This window comes from Actinia tenebrosa, unplaced genomic scaffold (genome assembly GCF_029948245.1).
Source record: "Actinia tenebrosa isolate PJP-AT-01 unplaced genomic scaffold, QUT_ActTen_1.0 PGA_scaffold17__23_contigs__length_9995812, whole genome shotgun sequence".
Lineage (NCBI taxonomy): Eukaryota > Metazoa > Cnidaria > Anthozoa > Actiniaria > Actiniidae > Actinia > Actinia tenebrosa.
In genome coordinates this window covers 4,752,937-4,775,587 of record NW_028292577.1, presented here as the reverse complement: position 1 = coordinate 4,775,587, position 22,651 = coordinate 4,752,937, and the positions used below count along the sequence as shown (strand labels likewise).

At 34.9% G+C, this 22,651-nt stretch overlaps 5 protein-coding genes, 1 long non-coding RNA gene and 1 pseudogene across 7 annotated transcripts; 3 read left to right on the top strand and 4 right to left on the bottom strand.

Annotated features, from left to right (window-relative positions):
- Positions 1-255: 255 nt before the first annotated feature.
- LOC148910305 (uncharacterized) lies at positions 256-3,170 on the bottom strand. The gene is made up of 3 exons (XR_016120083.1): positions 2,901-3,170; positions 1,292-2,431; positions 256-600 (listed from the first exon to the last, which is right to left on the bottom strand). It is a non-coding gene; the product is annotated as an uncharacterized LOC148910305 (long non-coding RNA).
- On the top strand, positions 497-1,441 carry LOC148910307 (uncharacterized). Its single transcript, XM_089031882.1, has 4 exons — positions 497-627; positions 780-846; positions 936-1,131; positions 1,303-1,441. The coding sequence occupies exons 1-3, from the start codon at positions 497-499 to the stop codon at positions 1,071-1,073; spliced, it is 336 nt and encodes a 111-aa protein (XP_088888008.1). The 3' UTR covers positions 1,074-1,131; positions 1,303-1,441.
- LOC148910306 (uncharacterized) lies at positions 1,357-2,444 on the top strand. The gene is made up of 3 exons (XM_089031881.1): positions 1,357-1,486; positions 1,950-2,058; positions 2,240-2,444. The coding sequence occupies exons 1-3, from the start codon at positions 1,357-1,359 to the stop codon at positions 2,442-2,444; spliced, it is 444 nt and encodes a 147-aa protein (XP_088888007.1).
- Positions 3,171-4,734: 1,564 nt separating the features above from the next.
- On the bottom strand, positions 4,735-7,382 carry LOC148910304 (uncharacterized). Its single transcript, XM_089031734.1, has 4 exons — positions 7,223-7,382; positions 6,353-6,562; positions 5,760-5,943; positions 4,735-4,935 (listed from the first exon to the last, which is right to left on the bottom strand). The coding sequence occupies exons 2-4, from the start codon at positions 6,548-6,550 to the stop codon at positions 4,862-4,864; spliced, it is 456 nt and encodes a 151-aa protein (XP_088887860.1). The 5' UTR covers positions 6,551-6,562; positions 7,223-7,382; the 3' UTR covers positions 4,735-4,861.
- A 2,486-nt stretch (positions 7,383-9,868) lies between these two features.
- Positions 9,869-11,773, top strand: LOC148910303 (uncharacterized). The gene is made up of 4 exons (XM_089031735.1): positions 9,869-10,018; positions 10,409-10,618; positions 10,795-10,969; positions 11,578-11,773. The coding sequence occupies exons 2-4, from the start codon at positions 10,421-10,423 to the stop codon at positions 11,646-11,648; spliced, it is 444 nt and encodes a 147-aa protein (XP_088887861.1). The 5' UTR covers positions 9,869-10,018; positions 10,409-10,420; the 3' UTR covers positions 11,649-11,773.
- Positions 11,774-14,733: 2,960 nt separating this feature from the next.
- Positions 14,734-16,388, bottom strand: LOC148910302 (uncharacterized; annotated as a pseudogene). The gene is made up of 3 exons (XR_016120084.1): positions 16,183-16,388; positions 15,721-15,904; positions 14,734-14,926 (listed from the first exon to the last, which is right to left on the bottom strand). The product of XR_016120084.1 is annotated as an uncharacterized LOC148910302 (transcript).
- Positions 16,389-19,456: 3,068 nt separating this feature from the next.
- On the bottom strand, positions 19,457-20,680 carry LOC148910301 (uncharacterized). Its single transcript, XM_089032028.1, has one exon. The coding sequence runs from the start codon at positions 20,678-20,680 to the stop codon at positions 19,457-19,459; it is 1,224 nt and encodes a 407-aa protein (XP_088888154.1).
- Positions 20,681-22,651: the final 1,971 nt, after the last annotated feature.

Below are 22,651 nucleotides of genomic sequence, written 5' to 3'. Positions count from 1 at the left end.
ATTTTGAAAGCTAAACACCGAGTTTTGCTGCACGCAATGACGTGAGTGGATGAAGCAAGCCTCGAAAAATGATGGGGGGGGGGGAGTCACTTCATAAATTAAATACATTCCATAGATTGTACTTTTTTGTGGCCGAAAACTGTACGCACCCAAGCCTCCCTCCTTCCCCACACTGCCAGCCCAGCCTCTCCCTTTGCAACGGCCATGAGTCTTAAACATCATTTGAAAGGTTAAAGAAAACAATCACTTGCAGCGTTGGCATATCAGTTTGATAGCGTTTGCTTAATGGTATGAGTTAAAACCATTTTCGTAGAGGGCGCAACTTTATTCTTTGCAGCCCTTACAAGTATCTATCCTACAGCGTTCAAAAATTGGTAGTAGCTTTGCTTCAAAAAGAACTATCCAGCGACGAACCAAAGTGTTACAAGAATGTCGAGAAACAGTAAGTGGAGGAGGTTCTGAAAATGTCTTTAAACAGCAACAAAAAGAAATCCAGATGTTGGAAAAGGAAAAGCGCCAGCAACTTTTACGTGATGCTGGGATAAAGCTTGAGGTTGGGGCTGACGATGGTCTTGCCATGAAGAGTGACTTAGGAATACCCTGGAACAAATTAAGAAGTATAAGAAGGTTTGCATCAATAATGATAATTGAATTAGCATTTGCACTATTTAAGCTGTGCACTTTAGTGCTTGCACTCTTAGTAGTGTTTACTTGGTTTGATGAACCACAAACTTTTACACAATCATGTTAAGCAATATGAACAACAACTTCTACTCCAGGTGGCTTTCCTCATGGGGGGTTCAAATGGCAAGTGAGAAAAAACAAAGGGAAGTTGCAGATAAACAGGTAATTGGTTATTTTTTTCATGCATTTAAAAGCTTGGGAAACTGAGAAGAGTTAAGAGTTTGATCTAGTCGGTATTTTCTTTCGAACAGAAACTAGGAGAGATTCTATCAGAAGACATGCCCTTTGAGTTCAAAAAAAATGGAAGTGGCAGGGAAATTCGAATGGCACCATGTGCAATGATTCAGAATCTGGAGGAAATGGTTTTTAATCATTTAGATTGGTGCTGAACGCCAGGCTTATCATGGTGGGACATTCAATGGCAACCACACACACAAATGCCTTAAGGTATTAAATTATGTTTTTGGAGGCTTTCATTTCCTCTATATAATACTATAAATAATTGTAAGCTACATATAATCTAAGTGGGAAAAGAAAAAAAAAATTAAATATAGGTTTTTTTAATAAATAGATGGTTTTGTTCCTTCTCTTATTCCTTATTCATTACCTGTAGTATAGGAAACAAATATCAAGCTGTTAGTTGAGGTACCAGTTGTTGTCTCTAGTAAAGTAATGCCCAATTTAATACAAGAGGCCAATGATATGAAGCAGAAATTTAAAGAAACACTGGAATCATTTGGGAAATGCCACAGGATATATACTACGAAAGAAAAGCTATGCAATAGCCAAATCATAATCCTTGGTAAGATATGTATATTTAACAATAATAACATTTTATACACACTGGTTAACTAATTTTCAGAAACAGTGAGGGCAAAGGAATGTTTTCAAAGAGTATGTGCTATTCCCATTGGTTGCTTTGATAAATAAAAATAAGAATTTTTCATAAGTATTGTCACTCCAAAAAGATAAAAAAGCACATTTACATCAGGTCTATATTGTCTGTCCTCTTAATGGCAAAAAATTTAAGTTATTTTGACATTTTTTAAAGTACCAGTATTAATTAATGACGATTCGTGGCAAAAGAGGACAGACACATAAATAAACAGATCTACAGTACATTCAAAATATATATTATAGACCAAATTCAAAACTTGCACTGATGTGAGGCTTGAGTTGTGAACAAAGAGATATGGCGTGATTTGTTACGCCAGATCGCTTTGAGTCATGCCAGATCCCCTTGATAAGGTTGTCTTCCCTTTCAGAGAAAGAAATTGAAAGTTTCATGAAAGTGTACAGGCAAAACTTTCCTCATGCAACTGTTTTGCCAAAAATGCATTTCTTAGAGGATCACATGATCACATGGGTTAAGAGGTATCAGTTATGTAGTAACTATTATAAAATAATAACTATAACTGTCATAATAATAATATACAGTAGTAATATAACAATAATGGTAATAACAATGATGATGAAGTTGATTGTAAAGAGTGTCATGAAATAATAAACTTGTGATCCTTATTGACCAATTTAACTACATGTAATAACTTTGTAGGTATGGAACTGGTATGGGGCTGCTTGGTGAGCAAGGGGTCGAATCAATTCATCATGAGATTAATGACCTCTTACGCTCCCACTCCTGCATAAGACGAGGCTGCGACAAGCTTGAAAAAGTCATGTTGGAGCATCACAGACGTTGCTATCCAGCAAACATGACAAAAACACCAAAAGTAAAGAAGCGAAAAGTCTGCGAAGAATAAAGAAAAATTTATATTTTTGCTTTACCAAGTTTCAAAAGCTACTGTAAATTGATCGAGAGATACTATAATTATAATATATCAATCTGAGGATAAACATAATAATAAGGTTTACACAATATCAGATTTACATGTAAATAGATTGTATATACTAAAATAGAAATGAATTTACATGAAACTAAAATTAAAATGTCCCCATCATTGGCTCCAAGAAAGTAAACAACCTGGACAAGAAACCACACTTGATTTTGGGGGTAACACTTTTAGACGCGTGTAAAAAAAAGCGGGAAATTACACCGGAAGTCGAGTAAGCGATGAAAGCAATCGATTGATCAAGTATTCCAACATCGAAACCAACGCGAAAACATGGTCCACTTTGCATCCACAAAAAATAATTCATAAAAAGAAAACACGATATGACAATAAATACATTGCTTATACATCAAATTATTTGCTTACCTGCGTCATCAATTGCTCCTGTATTGAGAAACACTCCTCGAAAATACCACAACTCTGCGATAAACTGCACGTGCACGATTTCTCGATCATTCCCCAGATGGAAGGTAAACATCAAAAACAAAATCTTTCGGCGTATCCTCGTAACTTGAACGACTCTCAGCTAAGAGAGAATGTTCTTTTTCTGAAGCTACTTAAAGCAAAATTATTATTTCTTAACCATGAAATAAATAAAAACGCCGCAAACAACCACTTTCTTTCATAAGTAATTATAACGATCCTTCTCGGCGCCATTTTAAAAGCCTCGTTACGGTGCAGCTCACCGCGTAATTTCGGTCAATCGTGCTCCTGGAACCTAATGTCGCTTTTTATTTGAATTGAAACAGCCGTGAACGTAAGAGACATATTATGATGCTTGGGCAAGTCAATCGATATTTATTATTCGTCTTAGCTTCCGACGCTTCTACGGGTATTTCAAAGACGTATAAAACCAAAGTATTCAAGAAAACTATATCGCTGGGAGTGAGGTCGATAGTGCCCCGGGAAGAGAGTACCTGGTTGCCAATATTGGCTAAGGTATTGTGAAACGGAAAGCACCCATCCCTAGTCAAAAATTAATTTTTGATACTCAATATACTGAGTGTCTATAGTGGCTATTTGAATCAAGACCTTTAGCTTCGTTGTTTGTTGTGCACATTTTAGACCATACGATGCCACTCTTCAGAGTTGACTCTTTCATGTGGAAATGTTTTAATATGTTTGCCATAAAAGAACAATTCTCAAGGGAATGTCATGTGACCTCAAAGGGCAATTTGCATACGAAGCTAAAAAGGTCTACTGGGGTTTTCAGAAACGAAAGGGGGAATGGGTCGAGATCGCCTTGCAAGGGCTACTGGGACTGTTACTGGAGACGTGTGTGTTTGTTTCTAAAGCAATAGCAGGTTTTTTAAACCTAGAAAAATATAAATAATAAATAATAAATAAAGGTTTTTCGATCGACCCAGTTTTTTTCCTCAATCTCGGAATAACTAAAACTATTGTAAAGTTTACTTTCAAATACGCAGTACGTTAATTACTTCAATTTTACTACTTTTAATTTTGAAGACATTTGAGTGGTTATCCAGGTTTAGTTTTACTTCCAAAGGAGGTGGGTGCCGGGTATCTGCACTCATCCCGCGTATACAGTCAATTCAAAAAACGTTGTCGTCGACCGTCTCAAGCCTACGCGACTGGACCGAAAGAAATATGGGTAAAAATCATTGAAGCGGTTAAATATTCGTTCTGAATTAATTGTTCCCGCTAGTTATAAGATAATAATGGCGAGAAACAATCCATCAAATGCATGTCTTTGGGTTTAGTGAAAGAAAAACAAAGTAGTTATGATTCAGTTCACAATTTGGAAAATATGAAGGCATTAATAAAACGTCTCCTTCAACACTTCCCGCTCGCCTACGAAGGTTCGTGCTGTAAACCAGGCATAACTAGTCAGATAAAATTATGTATGATTGCTACCCAGAGTTCCTTTCGGTCCAGTCGCGTAGGCTTGAGTTGGTCGACGACACCATTTTTTGAATTGACTGTATATCGGGTCGGGTACAGTAACATGACTATTGTTATGATAATATCATCCTTTACATATTTATTTATTCCTTCTTGTAGATTTCCATAATCATCCTCTGTCTCAGTAAAATGCTGCGAAACGTTTTCATAACTTTTAAAATCCCTGCTTGTTTTATAATTTATTGTTGTTTGTTTGTTGTTGTTTGGTTTTGTTGTTATTGTTGTTGTTCACGGATTTTTTCAAGTTCTTCTAAATTTAAAGTATCACAATCTATGCTTTCATTTAATCAGTTTATTTGAATTGAATCTTATTTTCTTAGCCCGCCTTACAATTTTTATCATCATTACTGTTGAACAAACGCATTCTTTGGACATGCTGAATTCCCCGGCTCTGGTCAGCGGTTTTAATCACAAACTGGCTTTTTGGAGAAACCCCACGGGGCCAGCTTGAACTCGTCACAATTGATGACTCCGTCTTCTGCAAAGGCAAATAAAAAGAGAAAATATTATAATTTCTTCTTCAAACCTATTTTTGAATGAATTTTTTTAGTTGAAAAACATTTGTACTACAGCGTTAACCTAAATCGAGAGGACGACATAATAGAATGTTCTTAAGGACGTTTATGGCCAAAAAATCCCATTGCCAGATTTCTTAAAAATTTTGTATGATGAGAGTATATCATAATAAAAAAGAAAAAAAAAAGCAAATAAAATTTGGGGGTTAATGACTTCGTTTAGACGTCAGGATGCGTGGAAGTTCACCCTTTTTACGGTAAAAACGCGCGAACAACGTAGACATGAAAGCTGTCAAAAATATACCATAATTTACTGGGGGGAGAAAATGATCGTCTTCATTTTCACAGAACTCTAGACAATAACCAAAGATTTAGTTAGCATTTAAAATTTATGTTAAAAATAGAAATATAAAATGTTATTGGGCTGCACGTGTAGCCTTCGCGTTACGTGAAATTCTATTCCAATTATGCACAAAACATGTAATTTCGATCCCATAGTCAGATTTTTTTAGTTTCCCTCTAAAGTCGGGTATTATAAGGTACTTTAAAAAACGGAATGAAAAAGTTTTCACGAGGTTTTCAAGATATATTGTGTATGAAAACAATGGAATGACGTCATCACGATGAGCGCAAGCGCGCTAAATTTATGCGTAGAAAGGATGCTCGCGAACAATCCCCATGAGCGTCCTTAACAAGTTTAATCGTTACCTTTATTTCAATTACTTTACTTTGATAATGCAGCGGAAAATCGATGAATATTTTTTTCCCTAGGAATATTTGAACTTACTATTCTCGTCAGCACTGTTGAAGACTTTTTGAAGGTCGGTTTTCTTTTTCACATCAGAGATGGTTGTTCGGAACTCATCTAAGGTGATATTTTTGTCACCGTCCTTGTCATAGGTAGAGAATTTGTAGGGGAACTTTTCAAGGATAGCCTTTTCTGGTCCTTTTGTCGTACTTTTCACTTTTCCCTGAAAAACCCAAATATTATAGTCAATTGACTTTTCCTACTTTCCTACATGATATTTGATTTATCGGAAATAGGAGTTTACTATAAGATTTCGTAAAGATTGTTTTTAGACTGACGAAGAGGTATTAATTATTATTGTAAAGAAATATAAGCCAGTAACGCGTAATAGCCTCGTTATCAGGACAGTCACATTTCTTTGCAAAAATCATTAATTTAGACTAGGAGTTTAACCATGTAATACATTCCTCTCGTGCACCTTGTCACGCAACACCGTTGAAGATAGTCCTTTGTCTCGGTAAAAACATAAAAAACAAAACCAAAAAAAAACAAAAAAACAATGAAAAAACAAAAAAAACAAAAAAAAACGCTTACTGGTTGAATGAAAAGAAACGAGAACAAGGTTAGCTTACCTTGTCATTCTCGATCTGGTCTCTCTTGTAATAGCATGTAGTTCTGTAGTACCTTAAGCAGACACGATACCAGCCGCAGTTACTGAGGTACCTTACACCGCATGTTAGAACGCGATACCTGATGCAATACGCGTCGGTTTGGGGCAGTACAACACAGAGAACAAGGCAAGCTGCTGCCAAGAGCATCAGAGTCTTCATGATTCAGTATTTCTAGAACAGACAAGAGATTGGAAATATGACTTTAGTGTATTTGACCACATACCATCCTCTTGAGTATTATTGTTTTAGATTGAAATACAATAGGACAAAATAAGGAATGTAACGAAACTGAATGCAATGCAATATAATGAAGAAGAGAAGAGAAGAGAAGAGAAGAGAAGAGAAGAGAAGAGAACAGAACAGAACAGAACAGAACAGAACAGAACAGAACAGAACAGAACAGAACAGAACAGAACAGAACAGAACAGAACAGAACAGAACAGAACAGAACAGAACAGAACAGAACAGAACAGAACAGAACAGAACAGAACAGAACAGAACAGAACAGAACAGAACAGAACAGAACAGAACAGAACAGAACAGAACAGAACAGAACAGAACAGAACAGAACAGAACAGAACAGAACAGAACAGAACAGAACAGAACAGAACAGAACAGAACAGAACAGAACAGAACAGAACAGAACAGAACAGAACAGAACAGAACAGAACAGAACAGAACATAAAAGAACAGAACAGAACAGAACAGAACAGAACAGAACAGAACAGAACAGAACAGAACAGAACAGAACAGAACAGAACAGAAGAATGAAACTCGCAAATTTTTCAATTTGTACCTTGGTTGAAAACACGTATACACATAGCAGCCTACCTTGGTTGGGTTTCTTGTGGTTAAGAGTCTTGTATTCCTTCTTCTTTGCTGTCTCAGATCAAAGTGCTTCTCCTATTATTTCCCTCTTCTTTTATGCCATTCCAAAGAGGAAAATAATCGTTATGATTGATAGATACGATACATATTTAACAGCGACACGAGGGAGAAGAAAAAATAGCCTTGAACACGAAAAATCTTGAAACACAAATGTTGACGCAGTCTGAACGACTTTACAAAGAAAGCGCTTAAAATAAGCTCCATGCCTGCAAAACAAAATGTAATATATATATTTAGGCACTGCCTAAAAGCGGACGGCTCCCGATACGGAAGTCACAGGGAGAACAATTTGAATGAAACTGAAAGGTAAAAATAAGATCGGGGAAAAAATCTTCAATTATCTTTTTATTCGAAATGATGATAATTTCTCCCATAATAAAAACCATACAGTGAAATCGAAATGCACTACATTATTTTTTGTTTTGTTTTTTTTTTGTTTTTTTTGTTTTTTTTTTTTTTTTGCGCCAGTATACTCTCCCACTTAGGAATTTTGTACACAACTTACCACCACCCCCAGGGGCTAGTTTTGTTCTTGGAAGATTCTTCGACAAAAAGTTTTCCAAGGCCGACAGTTTTAGGCTTTGAATCTCTTTTACTTAAAGAAAAACGAAAGCTAACTACAGATAATCCAATACAATATCAAGTTTAGTGAAATTTACCTCGGATGTCTTTCATTGAAATCGAAAATTTCAAATCAAACGTTCCATGTACAAACTGATCTTAATTTTAGGCCGAATTCTGTAAAACAACACCAGTCCAGACATTGAGTAATATATTTTTTTGAAAAAGAGCTTTTTTGAAACTTACTGTTTAGTATTCCAAGTCCGCATCACATTGCAATTGTTTAAATTGTTTTGGTTAAACAGCGCTAAAAATCTGGGATGGTCAGAGTCGTAGAAGTATAGGGTCATTTTAACATTCTGTTTGTAAATGAGTTTACTGTAATATCTTCTCATATATATTCTTTCAATTTGATGGAATTTAAGCATGGAATTTCACTTCTAGCTGATTGAAATTCAAGAGCTTTGTTTTCGTTTTAAAAGGAAATTGATAGTATACTGAAACGGGATACCTCGCTGGTTGATCGACCACCAAGCACCGACAAAAAAGCGAAAATCTACCACTTCCACAAAAAATCTTATTCTTTATGAAATAAAACGTGGTCTGAAATGAAAAACATTAATTCAGTCCCGATCTTGCATTATTTACCGTCACGTCTTTCGATATATTTTTACATTTTCTGTTTATTCATAGTCATTTTTGATATAAGGCTATTAAAAGTCGCTCACATAGGCTATCTAGTTCAAGATATTTCATGCTAAAATCTATATTGATATCAATACACGCTTTATTGATTATAACTTTCCTGAACGTTAGTATGGTCGTCAGTACTCAAACGTGGGCAGCTAAAATTCGACAAAAATCCCCCCCCAAAAAGAGCGAATATTAGACAAAAGAATTTATATATATGGTATATTTAATGTATGTTGAGAGTAAAAGAAAAACTTCGCCACGAATTAAAGCAAACTACGCCCTGAGTGAAGAAATAACGGTGAGTTTGAAGTATAGTTTTCAATTCCCCTTGTAAGTTAGATTTTCGATCAAATTTTATTCAAAATAACTAGACTTGTTAAAGTAATCATAGGTGTTCCTGACACTCGTGTCACTCACGTAGTGCTAAATCCGTAAAAAATATGACAGCGAAATGATTACTGAGAATAAGTGGACGACACAAAATAAACACATGAAAAAGTATTAACTAAGTGTTAAGTTTTACGCGGTTTTAGAGTGCATCTGGTCACGCTGTTGAATAGTTAGATAAATTTATCAAACTCAGATAGCTCTAATTAGCAGTTAGACTAAATTCACTCTATTTGACCAGAAACTATACTTATGGCAGCTGCAAAACTCAGTGCTATTTTATTAGTTTTTTAAAGGGTATTTGAAATTATTTAATTCTATGTGACTATGGCTGATTAAACCGACACTATATTAAACTGTTTTTCTTCTTTTTCTTCTTCTTCTTCTTCTTCTTTTTTTACATATGAATAAATAGAATGACGAGAAGTAACTGATCATGAGAAATGAGAAGTCCGAGTAACGCAATAAAACTCTCTCATCATTCCATGAGATTGGGAAATGTAAGTAGACTATAGTATGAGCTCTAACGCTTACAAAAATACATTTCACGAACTTGCTTATTCAAATAACATGCACAACAATCGAGTTTTACAATTCGTAGATTTTCTTGCGCTTGATCAAAAATGGAACTCTTTTTTTTTAGCTTCAAATGATCTAAAAATGTCCTTCGCAAGGGGAAAATATATTATTCAATGTCTGGACTGGTGTTGTTTTAAAGAATTCGGCCTAAAATAAAGATCAGTTTATACATGTAACGTTTGATTTGAAATTCATATCATTAACTGCCTGCTTCAAGTCTATTGTGTTTAACCTATTTTTACATTTGTTTTGCAGGCATGGAGTTTATTTCAAGCGCTTTCTTTGTAAAGTCGTTCAGATCGTCGTCAACATTTGTGTTTCAAGATTTTTCGTGTTCAAGGCTATTTTTTCTTCTCCCTCGTGTCGCTGTTGAATATGTATCGTATCTATCAATCATAACGATTATTTTCCTCTTTGGAATGGCATAAAAGAAGAGAGAAATAATAGGAGAAGCACTTTGATCTGAGACAGCAAAGAAGAAGGAATACAAGACTCTTAACCACAGGAAACCCAACCAAGGTAGGCTGCTTTATGTATACGTTTTTTCAATCAAGGTACAAATTGAAAAATTTGCGAGTTTCATTTTTCTGTTCTGTTCTGTTCTGTTCTGTTCTGTTCTGTTCTGTTCTGTTCTGTTCTGTTCTGTTCTGTTCTGTTATCTTCTCTTCTCTTCTCTTCTCTTCTCTTCTCTTCTCTTCTCTTCTCTTCTCTTCTCTTCTCTTCTCTTCTCTTCTCTTCTCTTCTCTTCTCTTCTCTTCTTTAATATATTTCATTGCATTGCATTGCATTCAGTTTCGTTCCATTCCTTCTTTTGTCCTATTGTATTTCAATCTAAAAAAATAATACTCAAGAGAATGGTATGTGGTCAAATACACAGAAGTCATATTTCCATTCTCTTGTCTGTCCTAGAAATACTGAATCATGAAGACTCTGATGCTCTTGGCAGCAACTTGCCTTGTTCTCTGTGTTGTACTGCCCCAAACCGACGCGTATTGCATCAGGTATCGTAGTACATCTTGTGGCTTGACCTACATCAGTGGATGCGGATGGTATCGCATATGTGTAGCTTACTACAATACGAATTGCTATACCAAGAGAGACGAGATTGAGAATGACAAGGCAAGTTATAATCTTTTTCTTTGTTGTGTATGTAGTTTTTAAATATATATATTGTTCGTTTGCTGTGGTATTACTGCTATGTGAAGTGGTGTTACTGCTATGTATAGCGGCGTTGCGTGACAACGTTCAAAAATGGAATGTGTTACACTAAGAATCCACTCAAATCTTTTTTTTAGGCTACAAATAAGAAAGGACCAGGAAAGGCCATCCTCGAAGACATGCCCTGCAAGTTCTCTACCTATGACAAGAACGATGACGGAAGCATCACATTCGATGAGTTCCGATCAACCCTCGCAGATGTGCACGGTATCAAGCAGATTATGAAAGCCTTCAGAGGCAGTGACACAAATGGTGAGTCTAAAAACAAAAAAAATAATGTTTAATCTAGATTACTTTTAGTAATACATTAATATTCTTCGCTGCATTTTCTAAGTAAAACGTTAGAGGAAACGCCGGAAGGTTCATAAAATTCCGGGGAGGGGAGGGGAGGGGGAGAAAGGACTCACATGGGAAGAGGGCGGGGACTCTCGTCATACCTTTTAAGGGTTCCAGATCTGCAATTTGGTACCTCCTATGGTGTCACAAATCTAAAAGGACTACCAGAGAGTAAGCCTAACCCTAACCCTAACCCTAACCCTGAGATACCTGAGATTATACGATGTTGTAATTCAGGATATTTATTTTCAGTTCATTATCTGACTTCTGTCACTCAGATCATAGATAATTGGTACCTTTTAGGGTTAAAAATCATTAGTTGCAGCGCCCAATTTGACAGGATTCTGGTACCTCGAAATTTCCAATGAGCATCCCCGCCCTGAAATAAAAAAACTCAAAAAATGAGTTTGAAGCAATCTTTGCCGCTCCCATCACTCCACAAAAGTAATGTATCACGCTTTATCTATTGTAGAGGAATATTGCGTTACTTTATTCACGTTGTGTTTCTTGTTTGTCTTTTCCAGGAGACGGCGTTATCAATTGTAACGAGTTCAAGAAGAGTGAATGGGGTTGCTCTCATAAGCATGTTTGCTAGTAAAACCGCTGACCAGAGCCGGGGAATTCAGTATGTCCAAAGAATGCATTTGTTCAACAGTAATGAAGTTAAGAATTGTAAAGCGGGCTAACAAAATAAGATTCAAATAAACAGATTAAATGAAAGCACAGATTGTGGTATTTTTTCAATAAAAAAATTAAAATTAAAATTAAGAAAGCGCCCTTCCCCCCACCACCCCCCCCCCCCAAATAATCAATCAATCAATCAATCAAACCACCGTATCAAAATATTCATTGACATTTGTGTCTATATTTGAAACTTGGTGCAAGACCCCCGACTTTCACCCATTAATAGACCTTATTCGTGGTGTGACAATGTTTTCCCAATTCAGCGTGACAAACCTCTGGGGGAATGAAGACCTATTGTTTTGAAACTCGTCGGGATATCATCGTTATTCCTTTCGTATCCTTTGGGATACTCATGAATTTTTGGAAGAGTAAAAACAAAAGAAAAAAGAATCCACTGGAGGTTTGTCACGCTGAATTGGGAAAACATTGTCACACCATGAATAAGGTCTATTGTAGCAAAATAGACACTGATTTTTCCACCAAAGTTTAAGAAAGACTTCTTTTCCTATTCAAGCAGTGAGTGTCAAAAACTATTTTCTTGAAGAAAGGCTGTTGTACAAGGCTAAAATCTTGTTATTTAGAAAGTTTAACTTGTTTGGAAGTGGAGATGACCGATGAAAGTGGAATCAAAGTGTTAACCCAAAGCAAAAATTTTATTCGAAAATGAGGTTTAGGCCTTCATTTGCTTATTTCCCATATATTTTCTATAAAAAAGCCTGACAAAGCAACATTCTAACTCAAATGCAACAAAATGTCCTTGTACAATTGAAAATACCGCTTCAAACAAGCATTTTATCATAGTACATCAGTTTCTAACTGTTTAAAAAAGGTTTTGAGTGTTAACCCAAACCGAAAATTTGGATCAAAACTCATACGAAGGTCTAGTTTTCGTCGCTTTTTGCCATTCATTATTGAGGGAAAAAAAATCCTAATGTTTTATGTTGCTGTCCCTTACCATTTACGACGTTTACTCGGATTTCAATTATTTGGTTATCGTGCTCTCTAGAAATGTTAAAACTTTTGTGAAATTAAAAATAATAATGGCATCATTTTGACTTTGAACATGTCAGATTCATACAAAGAAATGCATGTATGCAGTCCGACTGCGCGTCCATCGCATTTGCCGTATGAAATAAAATTTTTATTCATTATTTTTTCAAGAAACGACACGTTTTCATCGGTTTATAAAATACTCTGCAGATCCATTGAAGAAATCAAACTTTTTTGGCGCAACAAAAAAAATATATATATATATATAAAATAAAAAATCAAATCAAATCAAATCAAATCAACAAAAAAATCAAAACAGCAACAACGAGGGAAAAAGACCGTCATTTAATTTTGCAGAGATAGTCAGGACGTTGTTTACGTTCTTCACTGGTTTGCTTGTTAGTTTAATTTGTCTCGGCTCGAGCAAATGAAATAAATAAATAAAATAAATAAATCACGTTTATTTAGGTGTCTAGTCGTTCTAGCGCTTTCACACTAATTGGGGACACTTTTCACTCATACACACTACCACTACATTCAATATTCTATGCACACAACGTTCAACTCACATGTTGATTTTTACAGAGGGAAAAGAAATACCGGCACTGGAAATACAGTCCACTAGAAAACCTTGCTTTTCCAACGATTACTAGCACGTAGCCTTACGATTCGTTTAGGTAAAACTTGAAAAATTTTTCAATCTATTCTTCTATATCCGAATGGAAGTGACATACAGATTTGCTTACTTCCATCATGATCGATGAAGTGCGTCCCGTGAAGTTTGATGTCGCTTTTAAATTAAATTGATAAAACAAATAAAATGCGAATCATCAAACGAATCATCACGTGACATTTGTTAAACAGTTAATCATCTCTAATTTATGTGGACAAAGATAATGACATGATTGCTATGCAAGAAAAATGTACTCGATTCTGATTGGCTGAGAGAGCAGTGCTGTTAACCAATAACATAGCAGAAATAGTAATTTGCACTGCGGTGCAAATTTTAGTGCAAACTTAATAAAAGTAATCTGCAATGAAAATTAGAAGTTGTTCGCCTAGCTCCGGCTCGTGTAATTTGAAAATCTTGATTTTAAACTTTTTTAAACTGCACTGGGGAATTTTTTTTTTTTCAAATTGCACTCGAACCTCTCCAATTTCCTATACAAAATGTTGTCGAAATCTTCTCCATTTTTGAAGAAGTTCCCGTGGAACCCCCCTCTTGTGAGATCTTGTGAAGCCAATCATGTTAGTAGAATGAAATTGAAACCCCCCCTTTGTGAAGCCAATCTTACCAGCTTGTTCAGCGTGGCGGCCATTTTGAATCGACCCTTTTGAAAATCCTGGATCCGCCACTGAATGATTTTAAAATTTAATTCTAAACTTATGTTTTGAGTGACTTTCTTTCTCCTCTCTCCCTGCTGACGGACTTTCTTTTTCTTCTGCTGAATCTGCATTCGCAAGGAAAAGGAGACTCTGTTGACACTAGAGAAAATCGTTTGCGCATGCGTGCACTTCAGCACTTTTTCTAAGAATTTTGAAGAGTTTGAGTGAGAAAATAAATGTTTGTTTTCTCCAAGTATACTAAAAAGTTCGAGAGTATACTTTTGTCAGACCAAGATACTATATTAACAAACACAATATGAATGAATTAGCCTTAAGTTTCAAGCGTGGACACTAAGTTTTCGCATTTTGTGAAGTCCAATTTATCAGGCATGTTTCAAAGTCAAATCATACTTATGTTTTGACTAATTTGCATACGGATTCAGAGCATGCGCAGACGTTTTTCACTCGTGTCCACTTTGTTCTCAACCGTTACACGTTTCTGTTGAGCATGCGTGAGCGTTACTAGGCAACTGATGACAATGGAAAGAGCTGTTAATTTTTTCCTTCTTTGATATTACCAGAATTCTCTTCGGCCTCACTGCTTTTGCAAAACATTTTCCGTTAACTTCAAAATCCTGGCTGATTGTTCATTATTATTATATTCTAATTAAAATTTCACATTCAACTATACTTTCTTTTAATTAGAGTGTTTTATTTTAATTTCCTTGGCCGGTATTACAATTATTATTACTGCTTAGATAATGGACGTCATTCTTATTTTAAGGCTCTGGTCAGCGGCTGTAGTAACAAACTGGCTTCTGGAGTAGCCGAATTTTGCCTTCAAAAACTCGTCACAAGTGATGAAGCCGTCTCCTGGAAAAAGCAAATAACACAATCAAAACTTGAATTACAACAACAGTTTATCGTAACATTAAGAGATATATAGCTATATATACATTTTTTAATAACTTTATTATTAACGATAGAAGAGTAAGTCCTACATTAATGCCGTTCACCTCCACATAACTATTTACACGTTTTTTTTTTTGTTTTTGTTTTGTTTTTGTTTTTGTTTTTTATTGCCTTTTTACTTAACATTTTTTTGAATTATTAATTATTTCTATAATAGCTATATATACATACTATTGTGAAAGAAATAGATTAATTTTTTTAAAACTTTAATTGTTTTTTATATTTTACAAATATGTTTTTGTCGATAAATAAATAATCTCTTTATTAACGTTATTATGAATTTTATTATTATTATTATTATTATTAATAGTTAATTGAAATCTATTATAAAATATACATATATATATATTATTATAATGGCATTGAGATTATAAACTTTAAATCCTATAGTTTCTTTGTTTCTTTCTTTGTTTCTTTCTTCCTTCCTTTCTTTCTTTCTTTCTTTCTTTCTTTCTTTCTTTCTTTCTTTCTTTCTTTCTTTCTTTCTTTCTTTCTTTCTTTCTTTCTTTTAACTTTGTTTTTTCCTGTAGTAGGAACATTTGAACTCACCATTCTTGCCAGCGACGTGAAAGAGGTTTCGAAAGTTGACGTAATTTGTTAGTATGCCCTCTTCTTATCACGGCTCTCGACCATTCAGAGAGCGAGAAAATTTACATTTGTGTCTAAATTTCTGTTTTAGGAACGTTTGAACTCACCATTTTTGTCAATAGCTTTGAAGAGTTTTCGAAGCGTCTTGATGTCGGGCACATCTTTGAAGATTTTTCGGAACTCAGCAAAGGAAATTTTTTTGTCACCGTTCTTGTCATAGGTAGAGAACTTGTGCGGGAACTTTTCAATGATAGCCTTTTCTGGTCCTTTTCTTTTACTTTCAGCTTTTCCCTGAAAGACCAAAAGATTTTAATGACGAATCAGAATGTTCAGAGTGTGTAAACCATGCGTTTCACTCCTTGTGGCATTCTGTTTTGCAAAACTCTCTTAAACAATTAATTGGACTACTTTCTATTATTGCCCCGCGAAAAAACTAAGAGCTGAATTTGTGTAACGCACTCCAAATTTAAGCCTGTCACGCGACGTTGTCGTAAACGCACTTAGAAGCCAACCAAAAGATAGATGGGGACCCGATAGATTAACAACTAAGAAAAGAAAACATAATAAACCTGGTCATCCTCGATCTTGTCTCTCTTGCCAACGCACACATATCGGTGCTGCACTATACAGATGCGATACCACCATCCATTGGATTAGACCAAGTAGCATCTCGTAAAGCGTACAAGGTAGCAGGCTCCGTCGGTTTGAGGCAGTACAACACAGAGAACTAGGCAAAGGGCTGCCAAGAGCATCAGAGTCTTCATGATTCAGTATTTCTAGAACAGACAAGAGATTGGAAGGTCAGCTTGATAATGTGAACATATTTCAGTTTATTTTGCTAAGTCTTATTTCTTATAAACAGAGCAGAGCAGAGCAGAGCAGAGCAGAGCAGAGCAGAGCAGAGCAGAGCAGAGCAGAGCACTTATACATAAAGCAGCCTACCTTGGCTCGGTTTCTTGTGGTTTAGAGTCTTCTATTCTTTTTTCTTTGCTGTCTCAGATCAAAATGCTGCTCCTATTATTTCCCTATTCTTTTACGTCATCTCAAAGAGGAAAATAATCGTTATGATTGATAGATACGATACATATTCAACAGCGACACGAGGGAGAAAAAAAAATAGCCTTGAACACGAAAAATCTTGAAACACCAATGTTGACGACGATCTGAACGACTTTACAAAGAAAGCGCTTTAATTAAACTCAATGGCTGCAAAACAAAATGTAAAAATAGGTTAAACACAATAGAATTGAAGCAGGAAGTTAATAATATGGATTTCAAATCAAACGTTACATGTAACTGATCACACCTTTAAAGTTATAAATATTTAGATGAAAAGAACTCGCTATGAAATGATTACGGAAATGTTACCCATTAATTACACACAAAATATAAAATACGCTTTCTGTTATCGTGTGCAAAGTTACTAAACATCATAATGTTAACCGCAAAAAGAATTACTATTTATAAATTCAATTTATAGATAGATTAGATTTCAAATTTAATTCTCTTTTGTCAATCCAACGTTCAAGCAGTGTTGTCCATGCCCAACCATATCTACGGTTGTTGTGCGTTGTGAGTTGTGGAAGCGTGTATGGAAGAGGATACAAAAGATTATAGCTTTAAAGCCTACCGTGTATAAATGAAAATATTCATTAATGTATTTATTTTATTTGTATATTCTTCGAAACAAAGCGCTATATTAACCTTAAGAGCACTTTCAAGATGCTTCTAAGAGGTAGCAAATCCTAAATTCATTTCCTGGATCAATTCTCCCCCCCCCCCCCCCCCCCCCCTCCCTTCAAAATAACTAAAAAAAAAAAAAATCGACATCGTAGTAATTCCCACAAAAAACTGTATTACTAACTTTAAAAAAGCCTCATTTTACCCACTTGTAGATAAAATGCTTATTTGCTACCTTATAGTAGTTAGGGTTAAAGATGCGTATTTGCTACCTCACTAATACTATACGTATTTCCTATACCCAGAGCGTATTTGCTGCTATTTAGAAGTTTTCTTCGTAAAAACTGTAAAATGAAACAAATTGCTTTAAAACTTTTGTCAACTACTTTATTATATGTTTACTTTACTGCTCTGATAAAATAAACTCGCCAGAAGAAGAGAATGAAGAGTTTTAGGCAAAATATACTTCCCATACGTAGTTTTAAAAATGAAAATTTGGAACTTTATACTCACAATGTGTCTTGTTAAATTCTAACCCTAGATCTTGACTCTTTTCTAAAAATTATGTATTTGGAAGGCTGAAAAATAAAACAGATCTTAGTAGAAGTTGTTTGCCGCCAAGAAGAAGATTACCTTGGAGACCTTCTGAAACCCGTAAAGCCGGTTTTTTTTTAAGCGAAAAAAGGTCGATGTGCTCAAGGCGAAATGCGTATTTGCTACCACATCGAATTTCAAAGCGAAATAAATCGTATAAATGATCAGTTGTACCGTGAAATAGTTAGTATGTAGTTTCATTATAAATTTCATTATTAAATCGTTATCAAAAATCATTATTAAATCGAGAGAGAGAGAGAGAGAGAGAATGAATGAATGAATGAATGATTGAGCTTTATTTAGTCACGAAATTTCATCAGTTGTGATAACTGGTTTACATAAAAGTCGTGTACTAAAATCTAGCTATGTACATCATTATAAATAAAAAGATAGTATATGAAATACTAATATATTAAGATTTACATTATTGTAGTGTAGTTTATGCAGTTGAATCAAAAGTGAGGTAATAAGATCACTCGGAACCGCAAGCAAGAACTGAAAAGTTATTAATCTTGTTCCTAAATGTTGAGAAAAACTTTAAATTCTTAATATCTGTCGAAAGGGAGTTCCACAGTTTTGGTCCTTGGTAGAGGAATGATCTCTTTAGATAATCTGTTCTTGGTAATGGTAAGTTGAAATTTACCTCATTCTCTCTTAAATCATAGGACTTAGTACTGTTTACTGTGTAGAATTTATCATTTAGATAACTAGGAGCAGTTTTAGTTTTGATTTTGTACATAATCGCAACCTTATGCTTAGCTCTCCTTTCAGCTAAGTTATCCCACTGTAGCTGCTTTCGAATATCTGCTGATCAAATTTCGTATCCAGAGCTCGTGATAACTCTTCCAGCTCTGTTTTGCAATCTTTGAAGCTTAGTGGTTAAACCCTTTGTCAAATTGTCCCATACCACATCGCAATAATCAAAATGTGGCTAAATTAAGGAACGATAAATCAACAAAAGAGTTTCTTTTTCAACATAAGGTTTGATGTTTCTTAAGCCTGCTATTGCTGAGGAAACTTTCTTGGAAATATGATCAACATGAGCTGACCAAGAAAGCCTCTCATCTATATAGACACCTAGCGATTTAGCTGTTGCATCCCTTTTAATACAAGTTCCTGCTATTTTCAATTCTGGATCATGAAGTAAGCTTGCAAGCTTATAATCTGATGCGATAAGCATAAACTCTGTTTTTGTTGCATTAAGACTTAATTTATTGGCTAAAAGCCAATCGTATAACTTTTCAAGATCCAGAAGAGACATGTTTTGAATTTGTAAAGTATTAGTGCCAGCCATAGTAATTGTAGTATCATCTGCAAACATCCTTGGGGTTAAAAATTAACAGTTTGGTAGATCATTGATGTATATAAGAAACAGTAACGGGCCCAAATTAGAGCCTTGGGGAACCCCGCACTGTAATTCACCTCGATCAGAGATGACGTTATCGATGTAGCAGTATTGAGTTCTATGGCTGAGATATGATTTAAATAATTCTAGTTCAACATCCTGTATTCCGTATAAGCTAAGTTTATGAAGTAGGATGTCATGGTCTACTGTGTCAAATGCCTTGGCTAGGTCCAAAAAATAATAGAATTCATATATCCACTATCCATATTACTGAGCCATTGATCAGTTGCATCTAATAATGCAGTCATGGTTGAGTGTAAAGAACGGAAGCCTGATTGCTGATTGGAAAGAATCCCATTCTTTTCAAAGCAATCATAAATTTGGGTGAATATGATCTTTTCAAATATTTTTGTTACGGTAGACAGGATCGATATTGGACGATAGTTGTTTATATCGAGTCTGTCATCCTTTTTGAATATGGGTATAACCTTTGCAACTTTCCAACTATCAGGAAAAATGCCAGTTTCAATGTATGTATTCAAAATGTCTGTAGGTGACTCTGCAATAATTGGGCCAGCATGTTTTAAGATATTTGGTGAAATGTCATCAGTCCCTGATGCCTTACCTATATCAATTTTTTCTAATAATTCTAAAGTAGTTTTAGTACTTATTCGATGAAATTCCAGTCTACTCTTAACCGGAGTGATAAAATCTTGAAAATGCTTATTACTAATGCCTAGCTTAGAAGCCATGCCAGGTCCTATTGACGTAAAGTGTTCACTAAATATGTTGGCAATTTCCTGTTGGTTCGTCACGTGATTGTTGTTAATCTTGATTTCATTGACATCAGTTTCTTTGACTTTTCTATTCATGAGCTGGTTTATCGTTTTCCATATTGCACGAGAGTTACCGACATTTCTCTTGATTTGAGATGTATAATATAAAGCCTTAGCATATTTGATTTTATTGTTAACCCTATTTCGTAGTATTTTATAATTTTTCCAATCAGATTCTAAGCCCGATTTCATTGCTTGTTTTTTAGCTTCAGCCTTACTATATATCAAATTCCTAATTTCATTGGTCATCCATGCACTGATCTGATCATTGCTTTGTTGGGTAATGTTGTGCCAAGGCATTTCACTCAACTCCTTTACAAAATGTTTTTCGTCAAATTTCTTGAAATTTCTTCTAGTAAGATATCTATGTTTATACTTAGTTGGAACAGAAACCTTTCTTATTGTATATACCAAGCTATGATCGCTGATGTCCACATGGGCTACCCCTGCCATTCTAATATGATTTGGAGAATTCGTTAATACAATATCGATTAATGTTCGAGATCTATCAGTTATACGTGTTGGCTGATCAATAAGCTCAGTGAACTGATAGGTCTCTAATATGTCACTGAGTGTTTTACTAGCGGTGCTCCCGCGCGAGCGGAGCACCATACTTAAGAAAAAATGGTAAACCATTGAGTTGATTTTTCATGGCTTGGCTGACGTCACTTCCGTCCGTCCGTCCGTCCGTGTACACAAGAATCCCGATTGGCTGGTTAGATTATCTTTTTTTTTTTTGGCGGGAATGTCGACGCGTTGCAACATCCGGGTACACATAAAGGTACACACGTACAAATAAAAACGTTTTTACACCTGTTATTACGTATAGAAATACCGAAAGATAACAACACAATTTTTTATTCCAGCTTATATTTATATTTATATTTACTCTATTTACGATGGAACTCCTTTCCGAAATCGATATGTCGAAAGAAAGCTCAGAGGAGAATGAAGCCAAAAGAAAGGCCAGAAGTAAAAGAGTTTTTTCGGAAGAGGAAAAACTCTGGAGGCGTGAAAAAGAAAGGCAAAGGCGAAGGAATCTCACCAAAGAAAAGCGGCAAGCAGAGAGAAAGAGCGAGAAAACGCAAATCCAGGCGGGACTTCGATTATGAACAAGGAGAACATGATCGTGAAAGAAAAAGAAATATGAGGCAAAACTTGACGGATGAACAAAGAGAAAATGAACGTGAAAGACAAAGGAATTTGAAGCAAAACTTCAAGGATGAACAAAGAGAAAATGAGCGTGAAAGACAAAGGAATTTGAAGCAAAACTACTACTAAGCTAAGGCGACTCTCAAATGCACAGAAAAATCGCTTTAGGGCAAGTTATAGACCAAAGACAATTAAAAAAACTTTCATGTATTCAAAGATGGATTAAGAAGTGTTCTCCAAGAATTCAGGTGTGCGTTGTTTAGCAAACAATCGTATATTATTATTTTTTGACAAGCATTTTTTCTCGACGAGGCGACAAATCAAAGACTTTCCCTCAAAACTTTTCATATTTCTATAGATAAGCTTAATTTATTTTAATGCTGGAGGAAATATAACATGAAGAGCATATTACAACAAATATTCGTCCTTTGTTTAGCTTTGTAAGTCATTAACAATTCGGTTGTTTTTAACCAACTATCATATGTTTTTCGTTCAAGAAAAATTCAGCTTTGTTTGCCTCCTATCGCGGGTCCCATCGGCAAAACAAAGCTGAAGACTTTCATTCAATAATTTTATATCTTTCTACAGATAATTTATTTATATATTGAATGAAATGTAAAATTATACCAAACATTCAACTGTTTATTAAGTTGTTCGAGCTAGCCATGATTATACAAATGAGCTTGAATTTGTGTTGTTGAGAGATGATATTGTATAAAGACCTTGTCTTTCACTTTATAACCAAGCTAAGAAATGTTCAAAAACATTTACAGATGCCAATTTACTGACAAAGAAATTAGTCATTTTGTATTTTGCATTATTTTCTATTTTGTCTCAGTTGTTCGTGTCAAGTTTAATACTGAATGTAAACTTTGCTTTTAGAAAACTTTTGTCGTTCGTGATTTTCGTATCTTTCTCACACATGAAAACAGACATGAAAACTGGTAAAATCGAATCTCAAAATTTAGATTTTTCAAGCTTCTCCATGGTAGTTAATTCTCATATGAAAGGAATAAAATTATTTCAATGAAGTTATTAAGAAAACTTTTTCCTTTTAACTGATGACACACTTGGTTTTAAATGTTCAGGGCCTTCATTTCTCAAGTTTAGTTAGTTGTTGATCTCCAGGCAATTTTCTCTCTAATGCTACCAAAGCATTTGTTTTTTTATTTTCATTGCGGTAAAAATACATTTAATATAAAAACATCAAAATTCTTATGGTTTTCCAAACATCGTTATGGGAAAGACGCAAGTAAGCTTACCTTATTTTCAAGTCTGTTTTATAGTCCTGATTTGTCCTAAAAGAATCGGGAATCTCCAAAATTTCGATTTCAATGAAAGACATCCAAGGTAAATTTCACTAAACCTGATATTTTGTTGGATTGTCTGTAGTTATCTTTCGTTTTTTTTTTTTTAAGTAAAATTAAACAG

Bases quoted from the DNA above. Each gene is read 5' to 3' on its own strand.
- LOC148910304 (XM_089031734.1), bottom strand. From the start codon at position 6,550: ATGAAGACTCTGATGCTCTTGGCAGCAGCTTGCCTTGTTCTCTGTGTT. The intron at 5,944-6,352 runs GTAAGCTAACCT...TGGGTTTTTCAG, and splicing joins ACCAGATCGAGAATGACAAG to GGAAAAGTGAAAAGTACGAC. The intron at 4,936-5,759 runs GTAAGTTCAAAT...TTGCCTTTGCAG, and splicing joins CAACAGTGCTGACGAGAATA to AAGACGGAGTCATCAATTGT.
- LOC148910307 (XM_089031882.1), top strand. From the start codon at position 497: ATGTTGGAAAAGGAAAAGCGCCAGCAACTTTTACGTGATGCTGGGATA. The intron at 628-779 runs GTTTGCATCAAT...CTTCTACTCCAG, and splicing joins AAATTAAGAAGTATAAGAAG to GTGGCTTTCCTCATGGGGGG. The intron at 847-935 runs GTAATTGGTTAT...TCTTTCGAACAG, and splicing joins GGGAAGTTGCAGATAAACAG to AAACTAGGAGAGATTCTATC.
- LOC148910301 (XM_089032028.1), bottom strand. From the start codon at position 20,680: ATGGTGCTCCGCTCGCGCGGGAGCACCGCTAGTAAAACACTCAGTGAC.
- LOC148910306 (XM_089031881.1), top strand. From the start codon at position 1,357: ATGCCCAATTTAATACAAGAGGCCAATGATATGAAGCAGAAATTTAAA. The intron at 1,487-1,949 runs GTAAGATATGTA...CTTCCCTTTCAG, and splicing joins TAGCCAAATCATAATCCTTG to AGAAAGAAATTGAAAGTTTC. The intron at 2,059-2,239 runs GTATCAGTTATG...ATAACTTTGTAG, and splicing joins ATGATCACATGGGTTAAGAG to GTATGGAACTGGTATGGGGC.
- LOC148910303 (XM_089031735.1), top strand. From the start codon at position 10,421: ATGAAGACTCTGATGCTCTTGGCAGCAACTTGCCTTGTTCTCTGTGTT. The intron at 10,619-10,794 runs GCAAGTTATAAT...TCTTTTTTTTAG, and splicing joins ACGAGATTGAGAATGACAAG to GCTACAAATAAGAAAGGACC. The intron at 10,970-11,577 runs GTGAGTCTAAAA...TGTCTTTTCCAG, and splicing joins CAGAGGCAGTGACACAAATG to GAGACGGCGTTATCAATTGT.